The following is a 25,830-nucleotide window of genomic DNA, read 5'->3' on the forward strand; positions in this document are numbered from 1 at the left end:
TTGTGATTCTAAAGGGTAATGAGCTGATTCCTGGAAAAGATACAGCTGCATTAAAGGATATTTGAGTGATGATATATTCATGCTTTGCATTTATCTTATTTATTTCTAAAATGCTATACCTCCTACTCATAGTACTTACCAAATCTGTCAGGATTAAAATCAAATGTATGACTTGCCCCCGTATTGTGGATACATTCTATAGCACATATAGAGCAGGGCAGAACTTTTTAATCACATGCAGGATGAATGACGTAAAATATGAATAGAAAATGAATTGCCAGTTTACTTGTGCACATCATATATTTTTGGCTACCAAAAATGTATTTTCAGAATTGGGCTGCATCTGTTATATTTAGGTACAGTAGTTTGTGTATCACATTAAGCCACGATTTGGCTTGTTTGATTTAAGTTGTAAACTCAGCTTAGGTGTTTGTATCTGGCCATTCAATAAATATGGCTAAAATAATTATGATTTTGCAGTTTAGTCCATGTTTTTGCTGATCTGGAGAATTTCTGTTTAGCTCCACCACCACCACCACCCATGATACGAAATGGTGGAAGGGATGCACCTCCACCACCTCCACCCTACAGAATACATGGGTCTTCAGATCCCATGAATCGTGGAAAACCACCCCCGCCACCTACCAGAACACCAGTTGGACCACCCCCTCCTCCCCCACCAATGAGAAATGGACATCGGGACTCGATCTCTACAGTTAGGTCTTATTTGGGTGAGTAAAAAGATTTATTTATCAAGGCTTAATGTTGCCCTGATAGGATTCTTTGACATTTAAGTTGAATAGGAAAGAGTTCAAGATTCTAGACTATCAAGAAGGGAACAGCTGTTACTAATCTTTGTTTAATTCTGAAGACTATAAAAATATTTAGATTAGTCTGTAGAATTTTTTTCTTTTTGAGGATGTGGTAAAATCAAGTTCTGCTGCTTGATGTTAGGAGCCATTTATAAAATGTAACATTTTTGCCTTAAATATTGATATAAAATTATATACATTTGATGTTTGAAATTAATCTAATCTAAGGTTCACTGGACTAATCTGTTAGTCCAGTGAATTTACCAAATTTAATACAAGAATACAAAACAGGCTCAAAATACAACACATTGATCACATTGTATCTACAAGAAAAAGTAGTTTTAAAAAGTTGAATATATGTAACCTAATACTCTCTATGTGAAATACATATAGAAGTAGTTCATTTTATATGTTTTATGTTTCTTTTGATATTCTGATCAAAAGCTGTCTGGAAATGCAAAGAACATGATATATATTTTATGTACCGTGTTTTTTGGAGTATAAGACACACTTTTTACTGCAGAAAAGAAGCTGAAAATCTGGGTACGTCTTATACACTGAATACAGTATTTTTTGCCTCCTGAAGCCTTGCCCCCTTCACCAAAATGGCCGTGTAGAGTCTGTAGAAGGCTTTCAGAGAGCTCCTGGGGGCTAGGGAGGGCAGAAATGAGTGAGAAACAGGCCATTTCTTGCTCAGTTTCCCCAGCCCCCAGGGAATACTCTATAAATCTTCTACAGACTCTGCACGGACATTTTGGTGAAGGGGCGGAGTTTCGTGAGGCAAATATGCTGTATTCAGTGTATAAGCTGCCTAAAGGCTATGCATGCAATTTCTTTTAACAAAAAAGGGCCTGTTTTTGCCAACAGCAGGCTGATTTTTTGCTCATTTTTTGTGGCCCCACCCCCCAGGAGCACTCTGCAAGCCCCCTAAAGGCTATTCATGCCTTTTGGGGGGGGGGAAACGGGCCCATTTTCGTGAAAAATGGGGCATTTTGGGGAGGTTTGTAGAGTGCAAAACCACCTTTTTAAAAAATTTGCCTCTTCAAACCCTTGGTGCATCTTATACTCTGAAAAATACGTTAATTCTTTAATTGCTGAATTGCATTTCCAAGTGGCAATAGTTTCTTTACTTTAGGTGCTAGATGACATCTTGCTGAATTGTGGCCCAAATTTTCTATTTATGAGGTCTAACTACCTCATGATGTTTAGTCGGCTATTTTCATCTTGCACAAGATTCCCTCAAAGCCTTAATGATAAAAGCAGCAGGACCAGATGGGTGTGAACTTCAGTTTTATCACCAAAACCTACCATTTATTTTGTTTCTTATTTTTTTTAATCTTCTGCAGATGACTTTGAATCCAAATACTCTTTTCATCCAGTTGAAGATTTCCCAGCTCCAGAAGAATTCAAATATTTCCAGAGAATTTATCCCAGCAAAACTAACAGAGGTAAATACTAAACTGATGTTGTATACCACAATGTTGCACTCAGTTTGCAAACTGGCAGGTTTAACAGGTGATTTAAGGACAATCCATAGGGCAAAAATGCTGCCATCCATAGTATGAGTCAAATTCTATTTACCATTAATTTACTTCTAAAGGTAGTCCTCTCACTCAGTGACTATTGAAATTAGGATGGCATTGAATGAGGGGCACTTACAACAGATTCTTGTACTTGCTGGCGGCTGCAGCATTCCACTGTCACACGTTCAGCATTTTTGACCTTCACTGCTGGCTTTTAAGCAAAAACATGGGAAACTGTCAAGAGATCACAAATGGGGCACGTGTGGGAGTTGCCTAACTGGGAACTGCTGGAACAGTCACATGACATTGCCCCTTATGACCTTGTTGCTTAGTGATGCAGTTCTCAGTCTCAATTACTGTTGGTGATTGTTTCTTGATTGTTTTCCAAATTATGCCAATTGTGCAGCCTTATATGTGTTATGCCCACAGTTCTCAAATTGCCATGACACCATAGGAAACTCACGAGAATGCAATGGAATTTTAAAGTGTTTGAGAGAAGTATAATTGTTCAGTATTTCTTTAAAGCTAGAGATGCCATGAAATAATCATTGAGAAAAAAAGTTTAGGAATTACTGAACTCTGCATTTGGATTTTGTCTTTTCATAAAGGAAGAAGGAAAGATATTAGAAACCTATATGGATATAGAGGTATCTGAAGCAGATGGGCAATAAGCATGACAAAGGAGCTCATGTTTTTACATAAGGAAAAATTTGTAGAAAGATATGTTAACTAAGGCAGATATTTAAGTTTTTTAGAAAGTGATAATAAATGCTTTGGTAACATTAATAGGCCTTCTATTTTTTATGAAATAAAGATAGATAGATAGACAGACATTTTCTTAGGATGACAACATCCATATAAAAAATTATGGTCTTTTTGGTTTGGTTCCTGTAGAAGGAAGCACCTAGATGTATAATACCCATGTATTAACAATCTCTCTTATATTTTCAGCTACTCGTGGGGCCCCTCCTCTGCCTCCTGTCCCTAGGTGAAAAACAACAAATGAGCATTTTTGCTTAGCACCAAAACAATTAAGACTTTGTTCTTAAATTCTCTCCCCGCCTCCAAAAAATCATTCCTCAGAAATCTGCATGAAAATACATTCCTGCTTTTTTTAATTGCAAGAACCTGGATGGACTTATTATTACTCAACTTTGTCTATGCATTTCATTCCCTGATATAAAAAGGCATCTGTGGGCATAGCCAGGTGAGAATATTCCTGCAGATCAATACTAATTTCCTATCTTTCCTGCTATCTTTGTCACGAAGGGAGGAAACCCACAATTCATAAACACTACAGTTCAAGAACAAGGGAAGAGTGAATGTTTCCCAGGAAAGGAAACCAAAAAGAACAACAAAACTGTGGGCCAAGTTGAAGCAGTTATTTATAGATGCTTGATTATCATAAGGAAGGAAATGGCCACAAATTGTATGCATTAGGGAACATTTATTTTTTAAAGGGTTGTGCTATGAAAAGAATTGAAATGGCTGCTTCATTTTTCATTACAGGCACTACATTCTCAATTATTAAACTTGGTAACTTAAAGCAGGAAGAGAAAGATGAACTAAATAGCATGTCTTAAAGGCAACTTTAAAAAATTGATAATGCTGCATAAGAATAGCAGTATCTGTAGAAGTGCACCAACAAAAGAGGCGAGTATAGCAGTTACCATGCTATGTTTTGGCAGAGTTCTTGTCCTGCAGATCTGGACCCATAATCCTTGAATGTCAGTTTCTATAAAACATAGCTGGCATCTTAAATGAAGCTTCTCAAAATGGGATTGTGCTTCTACAGAATAAAAGATACCATGTAGAGATGAACAGATTGTAAAGTCTAATAGCCATCATTGATACCTGTGTTGTATTAAAAAAAAAAGGCATGACTGATATTGAGGCAGTAGTACCCCTTAAAGTTAAAAGAACAATGTCCTGACAAGCACTGGGATGAAGAACTAGTTTATAGGAAACTAGTGGATTAATGTTGCAATACAATGCTGGCCATAGATAATACACTGAAGATGCAACACCGGTATAGAACAATATATATATTGTTCCAATATATATTATGTTCCAACTTATTAGAAGAATTCCTAATGCTTGAATGTCCTGTGTCTTCAGAAGATCCATCTTGCTCTCATTAACAGAAATGCCCAGCTTCATTGTCTTATCCTATGAATATCTTTCAGACATAATCAGTCTTGAAAATGTAACCATCTATTGCTGAGGGATGGCAAAAGAATGAGAAGTATTCTATTTTTTTGCTGAGAAGTGGATGGGCCCTGGCTACTACCTATCCTAAGAAGAGCGTCACTGACTGACTGAAGGTCCCATTGGCATACATTCCGGTCTAGTAATGGGGAACATACCTTCGATGGCAGACTTCCAGTTACAGTTTTTAAATGACACACCATTTTGTTCTAGCTCAAAGCTGATCTTTAGTGGTTAGTACCTACTTCAATGAAATAACTTTAAGAGTGATAGAAACTGGTGAAATCCCTTCATATTTTATTTTTGCTGGTTGTATACAATTGACAAAATTTTCTGTGGTTCTTGCACAGACATTTTAATGAGGTGGAGGGTTGTCAGTTATGTTTGTGACTTTTAGGATGTTTGTTAAGTCCTTTGCAAGAGTGCCACTAATTCCAGCTAGGTCTCTTAGTGGTGTTATAAGAGATTTGATAGTGCTGACCTTGTCCCTGAGATCAAAGGAGGTATTTACATTTGGGGTTTTCCAGTATCAGAAAAAGGCCAGGTATGGATTGCACATCTGCTTCTCAACACAGTAGTTTACACTGCTGAAGAGTCCCCGATGGGGATTCAACTCTCCCTCTCCCTCTCTCCATATAAATCTGTTGGAAAGCAGATTCTAGCAGTAGAAATGCCCAATTCTGGACTAGACACCACTAAGCAGACTCTGAAGCAGAAGCAATTTTTTCCCCTCATTTTATCTCATGCTCTGCAGGTGATTGTAACATCAAGCCTAGATTGCTTGTTGGTGTTTTGCCTTTTACAGTAGTTCTGTTATGTGATTGGTACCAGATTTATTATAATTATTGTGCGTATTTACCCTTAAAAATGTGGCGTTAGAAAATTTGTGTTATAATGATAAATATTGATCTATTTTGTATGTTGTAAAAAAATTGTAGGCTTGCTAGCCATATACTACAAAAATTCCTTTACCACCTACTTATTTTAAAATGACGATGGAAATTTGTCTGCTTTTAAGTTAATGACTGGGCAGTCTCTCATGTTGAGGGACTAATGCTTGGTCAGAGAAATTTCTTTTTTTCTTCTGGAAGAAAATTAAAATCTTATCCAGCAAAGCTTGCTGGAAAGAGAAGTTAAATGCACTGTGCATTTTAGGGAAGGGTATTTTTTTTATTATTATGTTCTATATAATGTTGGCTTCCAGTAAGTATATCCTTTAGGAAGCACTGTGAAGGGGGTTCTTAAGCTTGAAATGGCAGTCAAATGGAAACTGAATACAAGAGGCATAGTGTCATACCTGCATGTTCTGGTCCAAAGCGCTGCTCTATTTCTTCTTGTTGCCTCTTGCCCACAATCCTCCCTGGGCCAAGCTATTTTGTGGTTTAATTACGTAAGTGGACAAGATATTTGTTTTTCCTTGCTAAGGCAAGAGTTTCGTACAAGATGAATTTAAACACATACATTTTCATACACATTCTGAAAACATTCAGAGAAACCATATATTTTTAGCTAGTGTTACCAAGATAAAAATCTTAATTCTCTTATAAATCAATTTCAGCAGTCTAGTGCCCCCCACCTCCCATTTGTGTTGCCTGCAACATTCAATAATTCTAGTCAAGGTAATTATGTTAGTTAAAACTGATGGCAATTGTAGTTTGTTAACTGCGAGATCCATCTTAGGGGAGACTGCCTTAGGTCGATTTTGAACTTACAAAGTCTTACACACTTGCTTAGAAAATCTTCCATTTGTATCTGGAAAACTAAATTTGCAGCCTGTTGCTCTTCATCACAGTCTTCTTTCTTACTTGCTATTGTTTTAGTGCAACCTAAATATTAGGATATGTTTTACACTATTATCCTACCTGTATTTTAGGACAAAGTATATACTTTCATTCTTCACAGTGTATCTGATCTTTTCTCAAGATCTGAAATGATCAAAATATCAGTTCAGTAATATCTAGTTTCTTTAATTGACCCAAGAATTTTTAAAAGTTTTATCTTTCTGATTTCTTGAGGCAGTTCTATAGTTTTATATTGTATATCAACAAGCCCATACAATGAAGATATGTACAAGAGATACACAGTGATGCTGTGAAGGCTAATTCATCTGCCAGTACAAAAACAGGAACTATTGCAAAGAACTATGTGTCATGCTATCCTGTAATTATAAGTTTCAGATATAAACATGAGTTTTAAGAATTGGGATTTTCTCTTATTTTTGATGGTTTAGGAAAAGGTCTTTGTAGCTTTTTAACTCCCCATAGGTAGCAGATTTAATGCAGCCCTTCTTGTTGAAATATATCAACCTTTCACTCCAACTGTGCAAATATGCCAAGGAAAAGGCTTTTATAAGGGGTGTAATGTTTATGTTGTTTAACAGCAAATGCTTCAACCTTCATTCATGGTGCCTTATCTTTAAATGGCTCCCAGTGGAGTTTTGTGTCTGTGTGCGTGCATTCAAATTTGGATACTGCAAGCTTCATGCACGCTATGCCCTCTCTTACTGTCTGCTCAGCAGTTTCATTTCTATTTACTGCAGAAACACTACTAAGTAATTCCTGTAGTTTTAAGACCCAGAATTTGAGTCTGTTGCATTGCTGCTTTGGTTTTAGATCTGATCTTTCCTTTTCATACAAAATGTCCTTTTGGAGTCTTTTCTTTGCAAGTGTTTCAAGTAAATTTGTTTAGGTTGTTGGCGGTGAAAGAATTTTTGAGTCCATTGCAAGGGCACATGTGGACTTGTTTTAAAGAAAAAAAATCTTATTGAGACTTGCATGTAATATTTTCATAATTTTATTGCCCTGATTAAATAACTGAGAACTCTCTTGATGTGGCATTAGGAGGAATTTCATTTTTAAGTCATTTTGATAATTTTCACATTAAACAGTCAAATACTTCACATTCACCTAAGACTGTGACATATGATAAGCATACAATAGATCAATGTTTCTCAACCTTGGTAAAGATATGTGGACTTCAGCTCTCAGAACGCTTCTGGCTGGCTGGGAATTGGAATCCATATCTTCAAATTGCCAGGATTGAGAAACAATGATGCAGGTAATTTGCCTACATTAAATATATATATATAAACAATCCTTTTTTAAAAAATTGCTCTCTCCTAGTGGAATCTTTCAAGAACTGTTGCTTCTCAGTTTTCTTTTTCATTTGCAGGGGACAATAATTACTGTATCAATCAACAGGAGGGATGACTGTACAACTTCCTCACAAAGTTAGAACAATGCTCATTTGGGTGAATGGATAATGCTCCCAGTACAATATAATTACATAGCTCTGAATGGGAAGATCATTCCTTCTTTTTCTTCAATCTGTACCATTAATCAGCATCTTAGTTTTAACATGCAGATCAATCATGTTCCCTACAGTTGAGATGAGAATAGCCTGTGAAGATAGCATATGCTGAAAGGCTGGTTTCGGGGGAGGAGAAAAGTATACTACTTTTATTCCCTAGTGGCTATGTTTGATAATGCCTCTTTTAATATTTCACTACTTCATAAGACACTGTATCTGAACCACAGGAAGTGGTGCTGTCTCTTATTAAATTGTAGCTGCATTGACTGATGCAGAAGTGAGTCTGTGTCCATGATCTAATAAATTAATCAAATACAAATACTGTTTCTGCAATTTGTTCTCTGTTTAAGCACATATCACACTGAATATGTCAAGTATTTTTTTATTTATTGGCTTAGTGCTATTAGAGATTTCAAGAAATTCATATGACCTGCCTTTGGAGACTTTTGAGGAAACAAATAAGAGCAAAGTAAGAATTATTTGCAGTGACCAATTTCTAATATAATCTATTCTACACAATACAATTTCTGCTATGGTATATTTAATTTTATTTTCATTTATTATTCTGATTGCATTGTCAAAATGCAGGTAGGCCATTACTCCCCTTTTCCTCCTGCCCCCCTTTTTTGAAGAAAAAAAATGCTATAGGAATGGAAGTGATAACTTCCTTTATTGTATAGATATTCCTCAATTACCTTCTGCCTCATTCAGTGACCATTCTAACTTATAATGGTGCTGAAAAAAGCATCCCATGGTCATCTGATTGCCACTTGTAACATTTCCAGTCAGCTTCTGCTCAGCAACATCAGCTAGGAAGTCAGCAGGAAATTGCAAGTTGTGGAGATGGGATATCATGCTTAATGATTGCAGGTGGTTTGCTTAACAATTGAAGTAAAACTGATGTTCGTAGGTTGTGATTATGTGATGTTTCACTTAACAGTGCTGCTTAATGATGAGACTATTGGTTTCAGTTATGACTTTTACATGAGGACTACCTATACAATGAATTTTCCAATGGTACCCATATTAAAAATATTTTCAGAAGTACTTTGATACATCTGGAAGAGAAAGACTTGTATATTTTTAAAATCCTATTTGTTTCCTATCAAACTCTGGCAGGTATCCAGATTAAGACAGTAGCGCTTGCTACTCTAAAATTCGAATCTTTAATCTGAAAATAGATTTATGTAGCCTGTGGAACTCGTGTATCAAATCAGGCAATTGGTGAAAATGGCAGTTATGCTGTTACATTTGAAAGATGATAAAAGGGTGAAATGTATACAGATATACCAGCCAAGAATGATATGTTGTTATATGTTATATGTTGTTAAAAGTCGTGTCATTAATTTAGTTCTTCTCAAATGCTTTGGACTACAGCTGTCATAATAAATTCGCCAGTTTGCTCACATATTGTATGGAAATCATAGTTCTAAACATCCAGAGAGCATTGTCTCTGCCCTACATTTTTTTCTTCCAAGTGAAAACATTCGATAGTTTTCGTAGCCTTCCAGACATTTGCACTGCAATTTATAAAATTCAAAACCCGCTAAAATTTAGCTCCTATGGCTTGTATGAGCATTCTCTTTCCCGCTAGAAAAAAAAAATGCGCAGAGCGCGCTATTTTTTGACTAATCGAAGCTGGTTCCCTTTTATTTTGCAGCAAGGTTCGATGGGAATTGTAGTCCTGTTTGCTAAAGTGGCATTCAGTAAAAGGCTGCTTGCTTCTGCTATCTTAACCGGGAAAGAAGATCCTCCCTGAGATGCTGTACTGCCCTATTTTTATTATTTTTTTTAATGTGGAAAAAAAAGGGAGGGGGGGGACAAGTTTTAGCGGCAAGAAGAGAGTGGCGTAGAAGGGGCAGGGCCAATGGAAATGGGTGTTCGGCGCGAAGAGTGGCGATTGGCTGGCAAGGAGCGGCATCGCTCGAGTCGAACCAATCGGCAGGACCGAGCGGCTAGAGCGCGCGCGGAGAAATTCCGCCAGTCAGTCTTGGGAGAGGAGAGCGAGCGACGAGCGCGATCCGGTGTCCTAACTCGACAAACTTCCAAGAATTCGGTTTACGGTGGGTGCTGGATCTCGGGCTCTGTCGGGAAAGGGTGCTATAGAGACTGAGGAGGGGAACTTTCTGTAAGCGGGAAAGAATCGGCAGGAATTGAAACCTGAACATGCTGCCAGCGTCTCCCCCTCCCCCCCATATATTGGACTGTAATCCCCGTTTCATTGTAGCAATTTTTAAAATACTGGCCGTGGGGGATAATTCTGTCAGAAAAGATAGGAGTTGTGGTAGAATGGGAAGAGCATAAGCCGGGGGAGACCGCGCTAAGGAACACGCGCCATTAAAACCTCTACCTTTCTCGGTAAACGCATGGCAGTAGATCTGCGCTTCCCTTCCGTCAAGTGGCAGCGATTTGTGGAGGGGATCCAAAATATATAGATGATAAAGATACAGATATCATGTCGTAGGAAGAGGCCGGCTGCCCGTTCCCTCATGCAACTCCTTCCATGAAAAAGTAAGCCAGCCTTACCTTGATGTCTTCAGGGCACGTTGTTGCAACATCCGAGGAAAAGGCCATGTTGGGGGTTGTAATCCGACGAGCACGAATGTTAAAACTGCCCAACAGCCAAAGCTCTCTGGATTTACTATAAAACACTAAAATAATGCAGTTTGAACAAGAAAGTGTACGATAAAATTCAAAACATAGGCATAGCGTGGAAAAATAAAAAGGCCTTCATCTGATGCAAAAAAAAATGATGCCAATGTGTATGTCACTTGAACTATTGGAAGGAAATTCCATAAATTGGTTGCTACCACAGAAAAAACTGTCCTCCCTTTAAAGGCCCACCTCATTTCCTTTGGGAAAGAGCTTCATTTAATGATTGTAATGTCTCTGTAAAAAAAATATTGGAGAGTTGAGAGTTTTAAACGTTTATTTTGAAAGTCCATGTGTTAGTATCTAGGACCATTATGAAGCCAAACTGCTATTTCAATGCTTTAAAGCTAAGAATTAAAATGGGAGAACTTTTTCTTACTATTTTTCATTTAGCTCATGCTGTCCACTAGTGGATACCTTTATATGAAACCTCAGTATTTGGAAGTATTTCAACACTAGAGCTTGAACCAGCAAATGGGACATGTTATGCATCTTTGTAACATTTGATAGATTTAATAAGTTGGCATCTATAAATAAAAGCAATCTAATCTATCGAAATTTAAAGCTAGGATGAGTGCATGTTTTATGATAATGTTTAGGATTTTATTACATTTAACAAGTGTACAAAGGAAGTAAGGAATAAGGGAAGGATAAGTACATAAGGGATGAAGAATCAAACTTTGGGTGCAGAATAAGTATAATTAAACTTGAGAACCAAGATACACTCAGAAGAGTGGGATAATAAAACTCATAACTCATACAAAAATCCCTGGTGGATATATATCAATGGGCTTTTACCAGATTGGAAATGGTTGGTCACTGTTTCCTAGGATTGTTTTTCAATTTCTCAGCCTACTCTTGAGGTTTCATTCTGGTCTCCCTTTCAAGTATTAGCCAGGCTTGACACTTCTCTGAATTCAGACAAGTTTAATTAATGCTGCTACTTAACTGAGCAATACTGTGGAATACTTAATAGTGAATATTATTAAGAAAAATGTGTAATTTTAAATTGGTATGGAGCCCTGACTGGGAAGGTTTTTGTTGTCCCTATTGGGGGGGGAATATTCTATGCTTTAATCCATTTTGATTTTGTTGATGTAGGAAAAGAAGTATATGCAGGGAAAGAATACTTGGTCTAGCTAGCTTATAGAGCATTTGTGGAGTATTAGAGATTTCTAGAGAACACTTTGCTTAGTTTGAATACTTATTATTATTATTTTCTATGTTTGATTCTAGTATGTCCATCATGCCAAGTACCAGGTCACAGTCCCAGAGCCAGAAGATTATAGACTTTCCAAAGCGAAAATCAGTCAGGATACTTCAGAAATCATTAGAGAATAAGAAGGGTTCCCATTTAGATGCAGCAACATTGCCAACCTCTTTGCCATCTTCCCCAAAACAGGTCTTACCTCTCAGTCCCCGCAAACGCCTAGGTAAGTTTTTTCCCCTTATGCCTCCAAAATATCCTAGCATAATGTTGAATATCAGCATGTGTACATCATTTTCTTTACAATTAAAATAATAGAAAGGGGTGACAAACTACAGGTAATCCTCGACTTGCAACAGAGCATTTAGTTATTGCGGCAGTGAAAAGAAGTGACTTACAACCATTTTTTACACTTTTAACTGTTGCAGCATCCCCACAGTCACATAAATTACCTTTGGATGCTTGAGAACTGGGTCATATTTATGATGCTTACAGATCCTGGGATCATGTGATCCCCCTTTTGCAACCTTGTGACAAGCAAATTCAATGGGGAAACCAGATTCACTTAACAACCATGTTACTCAATAGCTGCAGTGATTCACTGAACAAATGTGACAAGAAAAGTCGTAAAATGGGGCAAAGCTCATTTAACAAATTTCTCACTTAGCAACATAATTTTTGTGCTCAATTGTGGTTGTAAGTCAAGGACTATATGTAATTGCTTATAAATAGAAAATTTCCAAAATGTATGAACCCAAAATAGCCAGAGTTGACTATTCAAAAAATACTATGATTTGAGCAAGTCGAATGGGGAGATTAGACAAATTAAGCTTTTCTATTTGATTCTTTGGCATTCTAATTCTGTAAAAGCACGGGCTATGACACAATTATTGTGAGGAATGTTAGGTCTCGTACTGTGTATAGATTTAAGCACATAACAAATAAAAATGCTAAATATTATCCTCTGAATAATGTTTGCAACTATTAAGATTTGTTAGATTTATGTTTCATTTTTCCTCCTGGAGTTTAAGACTGTATGAATAGCTCCCACCTCCATCTTCCCCTACCATAATAACCCTGCTAGGTAGGCTGGACGGAGAGGAGGATACTACCCCAAAAATACTAAGTGAATTTTTATGATTGAGGGTTAAGTTGAACCTGCATCTCCCATGTCCTAGTCCAGTATCCCAATGATTATAACAGAATAGCTTGCCCTGCTTTGTTACCCAACTAAAAATTAGCTTTGTTATCCAACTAAAAATTAGAGAACTAATTTATACAAAATGAATTAATAAATCTCTTGGACAATACTGGAGAAAATTAGTTGTAATGACATTTCTATGAATAGATATATTTACAAAGAACCAAGTTTCAACTTTTTTAAAATTACAAATTCAAGTGTTTTGAACTTCACTATTGCAAGAGATGACCAACTAATGAATTAATAAGAGTGAATCATTAAAAAGTTCACAACAGAAGGTTTCCTCGGAGCTCCGTCATATTCTGTGAGATTGTACTATTTTAAAAAGATAACCTTGTGTGGCTCAAAATGAGACTTTGAATAAAAGGTCAACTTTTTAAAGAAGTGTCTTTGTGTAAATGTCTGAATTTCACCTACATTTTTCTTAAAATTTATTTTCTGTACTGTCTCTTTGTTTCTGCTAGGTGATGATAATCTTTGCAATGTTGCCCACTTATTACCTTGTACCCCAACTAAGCAGAGTAAAAAAGAAAACAGCTTTCCAGCAACTTCCCCCAGAGCCCAGACTTTACTCTTCGGGGAGCATTCAGGCTCCAGGACTCCCACCAAGTTCAGCAGTTTGGTTCAGGCTCCAGTACAAAGGAGCCAAGAAACACCTACTAGTATGAAGTGTTACTCTCTTAAAAAAGAGCGAGTACGAACTCAGCTGTTTAAGCCAGAAGGTATGTAAGAATGGTAGGACCTATTGCTTCAATCTTTCTTTTGCAGGGAACTTCAGTATTTAAAAAAACCATTCCGTTCTATATTATTTTATTTCTTTATTTAGTCATTCCATTTATACAGCTGCCTACTCAAGAAAGCGACTTGCGGCGGTTAACAATAATTTAAAAACAGCAAAACCCAACAAAAATAGTTAATCACCCACTATGGTAGAAGCAAAAATAAAAAAAGCATCAAAACAAATTGAATGTAAAAATTTTACAAAAATAAATATAATATTTATATTTGCATATTATTTTTGTTATTGTATAGAATGGGAAGACTAAGCGTGACTCTTGTCACAAGTAAATGAAATTCTAAGGTGATTTTATTTAGGAACCATACTGTGAAAAAGTTTTGAATTTCTGTTAAAAATAGTATCACAAATTATAGTTAACTGAATTCATTTGAACCTTCAGATTTTTAGTTCTGGATATGATTGCTAGAATACTTGAAATAAGGTTAACCATCCTTGGTCATCAATAATGAGTTCTTAGAGGACATTCCATTAACATATGCCAAAGCATTGGGTGCTTCTAAAATGATATTTCTAAATTTTGTTTGAATTGGCTGATGAAAAATGATGATTTTTTTTAACCTATAGCCAATTATCATTTTGCTTTTCCTCATCAAATATTTTTATGACACCTGTGTGGCCCTTAGCATTCTTCAGAAAAATAAAAAAGGATGAAAGTCCTCTACCTTCCAGGTAACTCAACCAAAAATAACAAGCAAGGAACTATTATGAAAATAGTAACAAAAATACTTTTCCAAGGTAAAATGGGTAGATTACTATGAAAGGTTGAAACTGGGAAGCCAGTGAATTAAAACTAAAAGAAAATGAGTGGGGAGCAACTCTAGGATGGAAAAACGGATTATGTATATAATGGACAAATTAGTAGTGGTTATATATGTGCATGGAGTGGTGAGTGAAAAAAGAAATAGGTTATTAGAATAGGAGTTGTTTTGAGAGGATAGACTTTTAGAACTTTAAATTAGTAACGATACTGGGGTTCTGTATGGAAGAATACAATTTAATATTAACCTTCCTATTTATAAAAAGTACTAGAAAAAAATTGAAAATACTATTTGGAGATTTGCCAAATAGTTTGCCTTTCAATGGAAAGGACATTTTGATAAGGTAAAGAATATTTAATGTATAAACATATCTTCTTAGTTATTTTCTAACACATTTTCTAAAAAATACATTGTGATGTTGTAATAATAACTCGTGTGATTTTTTTTCCCCTGTCATGCCATCATGGTAGCCATTTTATTTTGATGTTTAACAAGCATTCCCCAAATTCATAATGTATCCACAAGCCCTAAATTTCCTGCACCAAAAGTTGGAATAAATTTACTGGGCATGCAATGGATTTTTCCTCTTCATTGATCATATTTATTTATAGAATCATGTGTCACTGATCTTACAGCTGCAGACAGTGTTAGAAAGTCAACATAATATGTTAACAGTATCAAACAGACAAAATGTACTGCAATATTTGTCTTGCTTAATCTGATAAGAATTGAGCAACCTATTTCATTATTAACAGGAACTCAGTTAAAAGTATATACAGCTAATTTAATAGCAAAACTTTACCTGCTATAATTTCTTTTTCTAGAAATCATAATACCTTCAACTACTATGCCAAGACATGTTTTTGTCTTATGATAGCTGTTTGTTTTAATACAGGAACCTATTATCAACAGGCAAAGAGTCTTCTTCATACAGCTGTTCCAGACCAATTGCTTGCAAGGGAAAAAGAAACAGGTGTCCTGCAAGGATTCCTCCTGGAACATGTCTGCAGGAAGAAGCCTGGAAGCCTTTATATATCTGGACCTCCTGGCACTGGGAAAACTGCTTGCCTCAACAGAGCTTTGCTTGATTTGAAGGTAACTGCTGGATTTGACCAAGGGTATTAAGATCAAAATGATATGAGACCCTGGGGTGGCTGGTAATGTGAGGATACACTATATTTTATTTTAATTTTGTTCTTAACTCAGTTTTAACTCTGCTGTATGTGTGTGTTTATACCTCTTTATGTTTTATTCTAAACTGCCCAGAGTCACTTAGATGTGATACTCAATGGGTGTGATTGATAGATAAGCAGGCAGGCAGGCATTGGCTCTTGCTCAACAGTTCAGGCTAACAAGTATAGTGTCTCTACAAATGGTCCTTGACTTACTACCATTATTTTGTGACCATTTGCAGCATCCCCATGGTTACCTGATCAGAATTCAGATATTTGGCATCTATTTATGACAGTTGCCATATCCTGGCATCATGTGATCACCTTTTGCAACCTTTTGACAAGCAAAATCAAAGCCACATCCACTTAGCAAACATGTTATTAACTTAATTTCAATGATTCACTTAACTGTGGCAAGAAAAGTCATAAAAGGGGGTAAAATTCATTTAATAACTGTCTTGCTTAGCATTGGAAATTTTTGGCACAATTGTGGTCATATGTTAAAGATTAACTATAGGATTGCAACATGCATTCCATTCAAACTGGAGGATTTGTAGTGAAAGTTAATATCTCTTCCTCCATGAATGTAATTTTAGAATAGAGATCTTATTCTTTGCTGTTGTGATGATAAAAGGAAAATGATCTTAACATCAATTCTTGCCTTGAACCTGTTTTATTGTTAATAATAGGGAAACAATCATTTGTTCTTTGCCTCCCCAGCTAATATCTAGGAACTGAAAAAAGCCTCCCTGGACTTTGCCAGTTATCCAAAGAGCAAAAATCATGTGTAACTTGTTGGCTTTGGTAGTATGGTTGTATAGGATCATAGGGTTCTTGGAGATCTTCCAGTCCAACACCCTCCCAAGACAGCAGTCCTTATTTTATCCAGACAAATGGTTGTCTAATCTTTTCTTCAAATCGTCCAGCAGTGGGACACCCATAACTTTGGGTGGCAAGCTATTCCATTGATTAATACTTTAAAATAATAAAATATATTCTAGAATAAATTGCATTCTAAATTCATTTTCTATTTATATAATATAGAATATTATATTAAATATATAAATTATATAAATATAATTTAAATATTTAATTATATTACATAGAATAACTTAATATTTTAAATTCATTTTCTGTTTGAGCCTCTCAGATAAATTTTATTGATTTGTCATGAACAGGAATAAAATATATGTATTGCCTATTTAATGTAATATAGGAATTTTTATGGCTTGTCACATCTTCCTTTCTCTTCTGGGAAGACTGAGCCCTCCCTCCTGGGGTGGGTGGGTGCCCGCCAGCCTCTGCCCACTTCTCACCACTGCTGTCCACCCCCTCCTATCCTGTAGGTGCTGCGCCGCCTCCTTGCTAGCTGGTAGGGAACGCAGTGGCATTGGAGCCTTCCCTGGGCTGAGCAAGGAGACTCCTATGTATAGAGGTCGGCCAGCGCCATCGTGCTGGGGGGGGGGAAGGTGTGCACCCTGTCTACTCAGCTCTTACCAGCCAGAGGTGGGGCTCCACGCCAGTTCTTCCCAGCTGGAGCACCACATTTATTTGTTTGCTGCTGGCCACTTCCGAGGAGAGAGCTGCCCTTGGGCCAGGAAGAGAGAAGGGGGGGGGTATCTCTCCAACAGGATCTGGGTTGGAGTTGCTTTATTTTGCATGGCTCTCCTATGCTTGGCTTTGTCTGCCAGTCTCCACTCCCCCTCCACAGCCAAAGTGGTTGGATTCACACGACATGTGAAGCTGAGCAGGAGAGCAAGGATGGATGGATAGATATATATACCTTTTTCCCATAGAAAAGACCGAGACCTATAAAACCTGGGTAGGTGTGGTGGGGTGTGTATCATGTGACTGGGTGGGAGTGAGTGATGTTGAGTTGGCCACATCCATCCAGGTTTTGTGGCTCCCGGTGTTTTATTTTCTGTGGGAAATGGGTCCAAATGGCTGTTTGAATGTCTAAGGTTGCGGACTCTTAAGTGGTGATCAAATTTTCACATTTTCCTTATAGACAGAACTTACTGGAATTCAGATCACAGTCTTAAATTGCATGGCTTTAAGGAGCTCCCAAGATGTCTTCCCAGCAATTGCCGAAAAGTTGGGCCTGGCTGGAGTTGCCAAAGCAGCCAAAGGTGATGTCATCAGAAAACTGGAGAAACGGTTGACATCAAAAAGTGCATCGATGGCGTGAGTAGATTTCTTATGGGAGAAGTTTGCTTTTTTAATTTAGTCATCCATTGGAAATAGGGATGGGATTAATCACGAATTTATGCTGTGTATGAAAAAAACAGCATGTTTGATTGTTTTGAAACTCTTAATTTGCAGTATAGGAAAGCATCACAGAATCCCTGTCTGCTTCACAGAAAAAAGTAACTCGCCAAACTCCAATGAGCAAGGGGCATTTTCTCACTAAAAGTTGGGTCGTTTGGCTAATAATAATTTGAATGTTTTGGAGTTAGAGCAATCTTTGCAGGAGAATTACATATATTTCCTATTGTGTTCTTATAATTCCTCCCTATAAATATATTTAGGTATTTAAGTATGTTCAAGATTTAATAAACAGAACCATTGAAATTGGATTTTATTTCTCAGATTAAGCCATTTGATAGCATTATTAGTGATAACAATTCTATCTAGGAAAATCATTGTAGAAATAAATGTTGATCTAATAATGGGCATTATTGTTGTTATTATTATTATTTACTTTATTCATTAAACATGAAACTCAGTCAACTGAACATTCAAAAACGCATCACAAATGCCATTACATAGTACTAATAGTTGATATGGGTTGCTGCCAGCATCCTAGGTATCAACCAAGTACCTTCTTAAGATGTACAATATTCCAAACAGTGCAGTTTTTTTGCAGTTCCGCTGATGTTATTGCAGGAAGCTGCAGTTACTTAATATTTTTATAAAATTATTGGACATGGTATCAAGTGCCCTGATGAAAATCAGTATCACTGATTATTATTATTATTATCGTCATCATCATTCTCAAGTAGGCTGATTGGTACTTGGGACAGTTGTCCAACCCACAGATTCTATGTATTTTGACCAGATCATTTGAAGGTATGAATTTATTTTCAGGACTATATCTAAGCCTCAAATCATTCTGGGGCTTGGCCTAGTTGAACTTTTATTTTTGTATATGTTTTAAATGCATATTGCTGTTCTAGTTAATTTTGAAAAATATACTGACCCAGATTTTTTAGGACCAGTTTTTAAAATAGTTTTGGAGAGAGTGTAATTCCAAGATGGGAGAAATAATTGTTTCTTATATAATTGAAAATACAATCTTCAATGTATGAGTTTGAGAGAATGACTTCTTTGGAAATGAATTTATTAAAATGCTGGGGATGGCATAAAATAAAGGGATCAATTAAAATATGCCATGAGCTAAGAAACAAGCAAAAATTATACAATTAAATTCATATTATACAATTAAATAGCTAGGATTATACAGCATTGAAAATCTACGAATTGCCTTTAGCATAATTCTGAAAGGGATTATGAAAAATAAAATATGACCTTTCTTAGAAGACACTTCCACAATATGGGTCATATTGCTGAAGAGGTCTTTTCTCACATAACCTATAACCATATATTTTTAGATGGGGGGTTAGAAATAGTTGCCTTTTTAACCACATTGTTGGTTTGTTTAGCACCTCATTACAAGAAAGGTTTCTGCCCTGCCTTTGAAAAAATGTGATGAATGTTTCTAAATGTAGTCACTATTCTTTAAAACATTTTTCTTCTACTTTACCTAGAGATGCCAAGGACCCAATAGTAGGTTGTTGGAGCAAATTCATTGCTCCACTTTTTATGCTATAAAAACATATTTCTGAAAGCAACTTAACTGCAACATTATATGCCAGCTACAATTTTGAATACTTATGAGAGTCACAGTGTTAAGTGATGTAAATAAGAGGTAATTAAAACACATCACAGTGAAAGCACAGATGGTGCAACTATTGAAAATGGGGCTGGGCAGAGGCATTCTTGACCATTGCCAACCGTCTGACCTTTCAGGATCAGTGCCAGTTGGAAGAGCACCATTATCTAATTATTTTCCAAGTGCATCAAACTTATTGAAAAATCAAAGAGTGAAGTTCTGTTCCAGAGGAAGATATTTGGGATCAGCCATGGCAGCTATCCATTTCCCCACCCACATATCAGTCAGGAGAACTTCCAGCACCAATAACTAGAAAATTGTCCAGAGCATTCACAAATTTCTGCTAAAGCCACTAATCTCCAAACAGAGCAAATTAGTGGTCCACCAGTGCGGAGATTTTATGTATCAATAAATGTAAGCATTGTTAATAATGCTCATGTAAAATCATTTTCACCACAGACTGTTAATCAAGTTGAAACTAAACATTGAATCAGGTCTTGACTCTGAAAACACACTGGGTTGTATATGAACTAATACAAGACGATTTTTTGCTTGAAAACAATGAATTCTTGAATTATATCAGATGGTATTACCTTAGTTCGAATTTTCCCCAAAACAAGGAACTTAGAGTGATGACTTTTGAGGCAGACTATAACAATTCAGGCAAGAAGCTAGTGAATCAGAGGGTTCACGATATTTAACCTGTTGGCCAGACAGCATTTCAATACTATAGAATGGATTTATGATAATCTACCACAACTGCACCTTTCTTCCCACTTAATATTGTATTTTATTATCCCTGAAAGCCTAGTGAATGTAATTAGCCAATTCCTCTGCCCTTATATAACCATATTTTATTTAAATGACAACTCAGTTTCTTTATCCAGAATGAAGTCTAAGAGTACAATATATTTTAATTGATATTAAGCAGCAACATTTTATGATCTAGTGGAGTTTCCCTAGAATATTTATGCATCCATGGGCTTACATACTAAGCTACCGGTATGTGCTTTTTTTTTAAAAAGCACATTTTATTCCATGTTCTGGTATTTGGGAATCTTCTAAGCGTTATATCATTTCAGTTCACTCATTGTCTAAAGGAACTGCCTGCAGCTAAAGTATATTTTGTTTAAAAAAAAATTGAATGTTTTATTCTCTACTTATGTGTTATATTTGCATATTCTTTTCTCCGGGAAGGTAGTATTCAGTCTTGATGTTTTTTCATCCCTGCAGTTTGGTTGTATTAGATGAGATGGACCAGTTGGATAGTAAGGGACAAGATGTTCTCTATACCGTATTTGAATGGCCTTCCCTTCCCAACTCTCGGCTCGTTCTCATTGGTGAGTATCAGAGATGTTAAAGTTTTAGCTTGATAGTTTAAGAGGAAGAGTGTTAATATACTTTTGCAAGAAAATACCTATCTGGGTGCTGGGTATTTTCCAAGTCTAATTTTGTCCACTATTGATTTCAACGCCTTTCATCTGCTACTTATCCATGTTGACTGTTACCTAGATGTGCTCTTGCCACCTTCCTTCTCAACTATCAGAAGGAAAAGAAAGAAGTATATTTAAGTTAGAAGCAGAAGATTTTCAGAGAATGTGGATCTTTGATTATATTCTCTCTCGTTTAGAGTTGTGCATTTCCACTGATCTGCTAAGTAGAAGAATCTTTAATTAATTGCTTATCTGAAAGATATATAACATTCTAAGGGAAATCAGAAGTAACTAGGCCAGTCCTCTAAGCAGCATGTAGGACCATCCATCCAAGGCTAAATTTAACAAACTTTTCATTGTGCAAAATAACAAGCACAAAGTGGGGTGCTCAGAAAATATGAAATACTTTCCTTCTGAACTTACTTGTACATTTACTTAGAACCAGTAAAGATGGCATTAGAGGTGAGTTGTACATAGTTCACAATGTCAGATACAAGATAAGTACTGTAGATTAGATTTATTAAATTTAAATTTATTAAATACTGTAAAAGTATAGTTGCCCCAAGGTTTTAAAAGAAAGATTAATTCAATTCTTAGAGAAACTATGGATAAGATGGAATGTTTGTTTGCCGTATATAAATGAGGTTTGTTGTTTGATAGGTATAGCTAATGCTCTGGATCTCACCGATCGCATCCTGCCTCGCCTGCAGACCCGACCTTTGTGCAAACCACAGCTACTAAACTTTCCCCCATACAGCAAAGATCAGCTGGCTTCTATTCTCCAGGAACGCTTGAAGAAGGTAATATCTCGGCCTGATTCAAAAATTAACTGCCTTGGCCCTAAGCAACTTATAGAAGGAATAGGCTACATTTATCTTCGATTTCATTTGGAGAACTGTTTTGAATTTGAATTTCTCAGCATCCACTGCTTTAGGAGCTCCTTCAGTTTCTGTGCAACTAAGAACAAATTAGTTAATTTGTTGGGCTAATCCCTAATGGCAAAATGTAAGATAGGAAGTTAAATGATTAAGGATATTAATTTGAGCAGAATGAGAGGTTTTGAACTAAGTATAAGAATTGCCGAGATCATGTCTTTTTTTTTTCTCCAAAAATGTAGGGCACCATTATTTTTGTTACCATGTTTTCTCTTCTTTATTCCTTTAGGTGTCAGGGGAGCAGGTGTTGGACAATGCTGCTATCCAGTTCTGTGCTAGAAAAGTCTCTGCCTTCTCTGGGGATGCCCGCAAAGCACTGGACATCTGCAGGTGACAAATATATAGTGAACTAAATTCTAAGCTAATTACTAGATGTGGAACGTGATTTAAAGCTTCATTATGGTGTTTGGTCTCCTTGCCTGAGAAGGAGGGAGGGGAGACAGAACCCTCCTGTCTTTGTGGTGATAGGGGAGGGTGGTGCCTCCTGGCTGTGCTAATGTCTGGAAATGTTTACAGCCCATTACCTATGAAGGGTGAGAGAAATTGGTCCTCCTGCAGCGATTATAGATTGGTTAATTACATTTAGATTGCAAAAAGCTCTCATTAACAGCTCTCAAGCAGACATCTTTATGGTGCTTGGAAATGTTATCTTTTCCCACACAAGAGAGTTTATTAGAGTTGTCTTCCATCTTCCTTGGTCTCAGTTAGACATTTGCATGGTGTCCCCTTTTATGTTTACTCAAATGTAGAGCACATAGACTTGCTTTAGTAACGTATGCATTTACTTATATCAGTCAGTTTAGAAATTGGTCCAAATGATTCTGGTTGGCCTACAGTTAAAAAAGTAAGAGCATTACAATTTTTAAAAATTATAGGTCTCCTGAAAGGGCTTGACCATCAACTTATCTCTAGGTCCAGGAGAAGAACTAAATCTTCAATAACTTTGAAGATCTAAATAATTCTAGGTCATTAGGGTAGGGGCAATGTGGATTTTAGTGGCAATATTACAGCATAGAACAACAATAGAGATTTCACACAGGCAAAGAAAAAAAGCTAGCTGTCACTTGGAGAGAATTCCAAGATCTTTGCATTAGGATTTAGATATTTATAGCATTTGAAAAGAACAGAAAGCATATTATATGTTAACCTAATAAGCAAAAGCCACATGCAGATTAATCCAGATTATGGGAAAAGAACAGAAGCAAAGAATATGTGCTATGGTGCCCTTCCAAGAGGGCCAGGAGAATAGATGACTGTCTTGAGTAAGGCAAACTGCTGGAATATCATTGGCCTGCTGTTATCCCTTTATCTTTATAGGTAAAATGTCCTCTTGACCTCTAACAGTAAGAGTCAAAATGTAAAGTGGTCTGGTGTCTGGTGCCGTATCCTACAGCTTGTGTTTTCATCCTGAAAAAAATTGTTGAAATATGCTAGGCAAATAAATATTGCTATGTTTCTCTTTCATATGTTTCATTATTGATCCTGCCCCTTCTTTTCTTTTGCTAGCCTCTGAGCTATGCAAATCATTTTGAACTCCATTAGATATCTACCTTTATAATCCTTGAGGAGATTTTAATCTACAAGACCTTTATAATTTAATTTCCTGATGCATCGTTTTCATGTAGAAGATTCTTGTAGGAATTTTTCTTTAACTGGATTATATTTTATTTCTCTTAGTTAAAAACTACAGCAATAAACATAAAATAGTTTACACATAGGATCTAGAGGAAGAAATGATGATAATAGTAATAATACTAATGCAAAATCAGTATTAAAAGTTAATTGGTCCTAAAGCAGTCTTTAGAAGAAGTAGAAATACAATTAAAGTTTATATGATACCAATTCATTGAAGGACAGTTGAAGCTCATCTGCCTGATAGGCACTTGAGTTAAATGAATGCTTTCAGAGCAATCTTGGTACATTGAAGAATGTATTCTAAAGCTTTACATGTTCTTTCTAGTTGAGAGAAGGATACGTTGTCTGCTTAATTTGCTTTTTTAATTGAGGGCGTTATGTTTTATTTTTGGCATTTGTTCGGTCACCACCATTTCATTTGTTTTATTTAGCTATATGATTGTACATTGTTAGGAAAAAATACTTAATTTTATTAAACATATTAATTAATGAGATTATTTTGTGCCTTTAAACATACCTGGTTCAAAATAACTTTTGTTCTAAAATTGCCAACCAACTTTTGGATCTGAAACATAAGCTTTGGTTTAGCTATGAGTAGATGTCAGCTTATACATAGATTAAGTCCCGATTCCATCCACCCATGTGCTGCCCAGATTAGACATAGGTTAGCACAGAGGGTCAAAATTTGCCTCTGGCACTGCTTCCAATATAACAAATAGAGCATTCATCTCATTAACATGCAAGATAGTAATGAAATCCCATTAATGGGCCATGCATGCTATACTAGATCTTCTTTCATTATAGCATGCTTGCACAGTTTCTCCCTTGTGACTTGAGAGCTGCTTTAGAGTATTGGGGTGAAAAGGCAAGATCAGGAAGTGGTATAAGTAGAATAACATTCACTGCGAGAAGGCTAGGCTGGTGTAGATTTCTTGTACCAATAATAAATGCCATAGCATTTTATTGGACTTTCAGCTGGTGGGACAAGCCCAAAATGAATTTATGAATTAACTAAAGTGGGCTGTGTCATGGCAATAATTGTTATATTTCTTCTGTTGCTTTTAATTTTGTTATTACACTTTTCAAATGGGAATTATAATAGGAAAGAGGAGTGGAATTATGTAGAAATATATACAGAAAGGAAGTAGGTGAGAAGAAATTCTTAAAAATGAAGAATCGAATAGTTTGCTGTTAAAAAGTCTCTTAATGATTGAAGACTTTCTTCAAATCACAGGATTGGAGGCAACCAAATCAACTATTTTGTTTAACTCACTTGCTCTTGAAGTAGAATCTCAATATATTTCACACTTGCCAAATGTTTTGCCAAGCTTTCATGATAATCACAAAAGTAGACAGTTCAATTTATTTAATAGATTCGTTTACTTAAAGAAGTGTAGCTAAAATAAAAAAGTTTGTTAGAGAGGAATCATCTTTCAACGTTAAATAATTATCTGTTAAAACTATTTCCTTGAAGTGAAAAATGATTGACTTCAGGCATCTGGGCAGTCTTGGTGGTTAAAAAATTAAGATGATGGCTCCAGGACCATCTTTATGCGCCATAAGAAGGGGTGGGATTTTGATTGTGTAATTGCAGTTATTAACTTGACTTTTTAGATTTCCCCGTGGAACCCCCCTGTACCAAACTCCTTGTTCACAAAGTGTTGCTTCCATATGAAACTAAATCCAGATAGAAGATGGAGATGATTGTCTGTACTGAAAATCAAAAACGCCTCCTAATGCATGCTTCAGATAGATTTCTGTTGTTAAGGAAAATCAAGAAAATTGACATTACAGATTTCAAAAATGACATATAGATTGGAAAAGTATTTCTTTTTCTCCCCTTTACAGGACGGACAGGTTAAAATATATATATAAAATAATACAATATATTAAACACTTTTATTAAACCAATGGTAAATCCTGTTTATGTCTAAAATTATAGTAAGTCTATCTTCTACAAAGAGTTCTGGTCAATGAGTAGGGCAACAGCAACAATGGGACATTACCTTGCACCTTTGTGTCCCTGGAGCTTTTCGGTATCATCTAATTGACCAGTGAACTAGATGGATTACTCTATTGAATCAGAAGACAGCTTTGCAGAGCTGTTTTGAGTGCTATCCTTGAAAAGTGGGCCAATATCCTCTTTTTTATATATAAGGGCTTTTGAAGCAGTCTGATGCAAAGCATTTATTTTACCTCTAGAATCCCCAAAATTGGGAAGCAAAACCAGTTTAGCACTCTATTCTAAAATGTTTAATGTTGTAAGCTGCTTAGAGTTATTTCAAGGTGAGATA

General features: G+C 36.2%; 2 protein-coding genes across 4 annotated transcripts in view; both read left to right on the top strand.

Annotated features, from left to right (window-relative positions):
• Positions 1–5,067, top strand: part of WIPF2 (WAS/WASL interacting protein family member 2) — a 39,769-nt gene extending 34,702 nt beyond the window's left edge. For both annotated transcript variants that reach the window (XM_032237686.1, XM_032237687.1), the window contains 3 exons: positions 522–731; positions 2,159–2,260; positions 3,287–5,067. In XM_032237686.1, coding sequence (XP_032093577.1) covers positions 522–731; positions 2,159–2,260; positions 3,287–3,327 — 353 coding nt within the window. In that variant the 3' untranslated portion in view covers positions 3,328–5,067. The remainder of the gene's footprint in view (positions 1–521; positions 732–2,158; positions 2,261–3,286) is intronic.
• CDC6 (cell division cycle 6) overlaps positions 3,463–25,830 on the top strand; it is a 30,645-nt gene continuing 8,277 nt past the window's right edge. Inside the window, exons 1-8 of one of the 2 annotated variants that reach the window (XM_032237685.1) lie at positions 3,463–3,542; positions 11,741–11,937; positions 13,377–13,634; positions 15,365–15,564; positions 17,650–17,825; positions 20,767–20,873; positions 21,627–21,766; positions 22,131–22,231. In XM_032237685.1, the coding sequence (XP_032093576.1) occupies positions 11,742–11,937; positions 13,377–13,634; positions 15,365–15,564; positions 17,650–17,825; positions 20,767–20,873; positions 21,627–21,766; positions 22,131–22,231 (1,178 nt within the window). In that variant the 5' untranslated portion in view covers positions 3,463–3,542; position 11,741. Of the gene's footprint in view, positions 3,543–7,686; positions 9,916–11,740; positions 11,938–13,376; positions 13,635–15,364; positions 15,565–17,649; positions 17,826–20,766; positions 20,874–21,626; positions 21,767–22,130; positions 22,232–25,830 lie in introns of those variants that run through there. The other variant, XM_032237684.1, reaches the window with a different exon arrangement.

The sequence above is a fragment of the Thamnophis elegans genome, chromosome Z (assembly GCF_009769535.1).
Source record: "Thamnophis elegans isolate rThaEle1 chromosome Z, rThaEle1.pri, whole genome shotgun sequence".
Classification (NCBI taxonomy): Eukaryota; Metazoa; Chordata; class Lepidosauria; order Squamata; family Colubridae; genus Thamnophis; species Thamnophis elegans.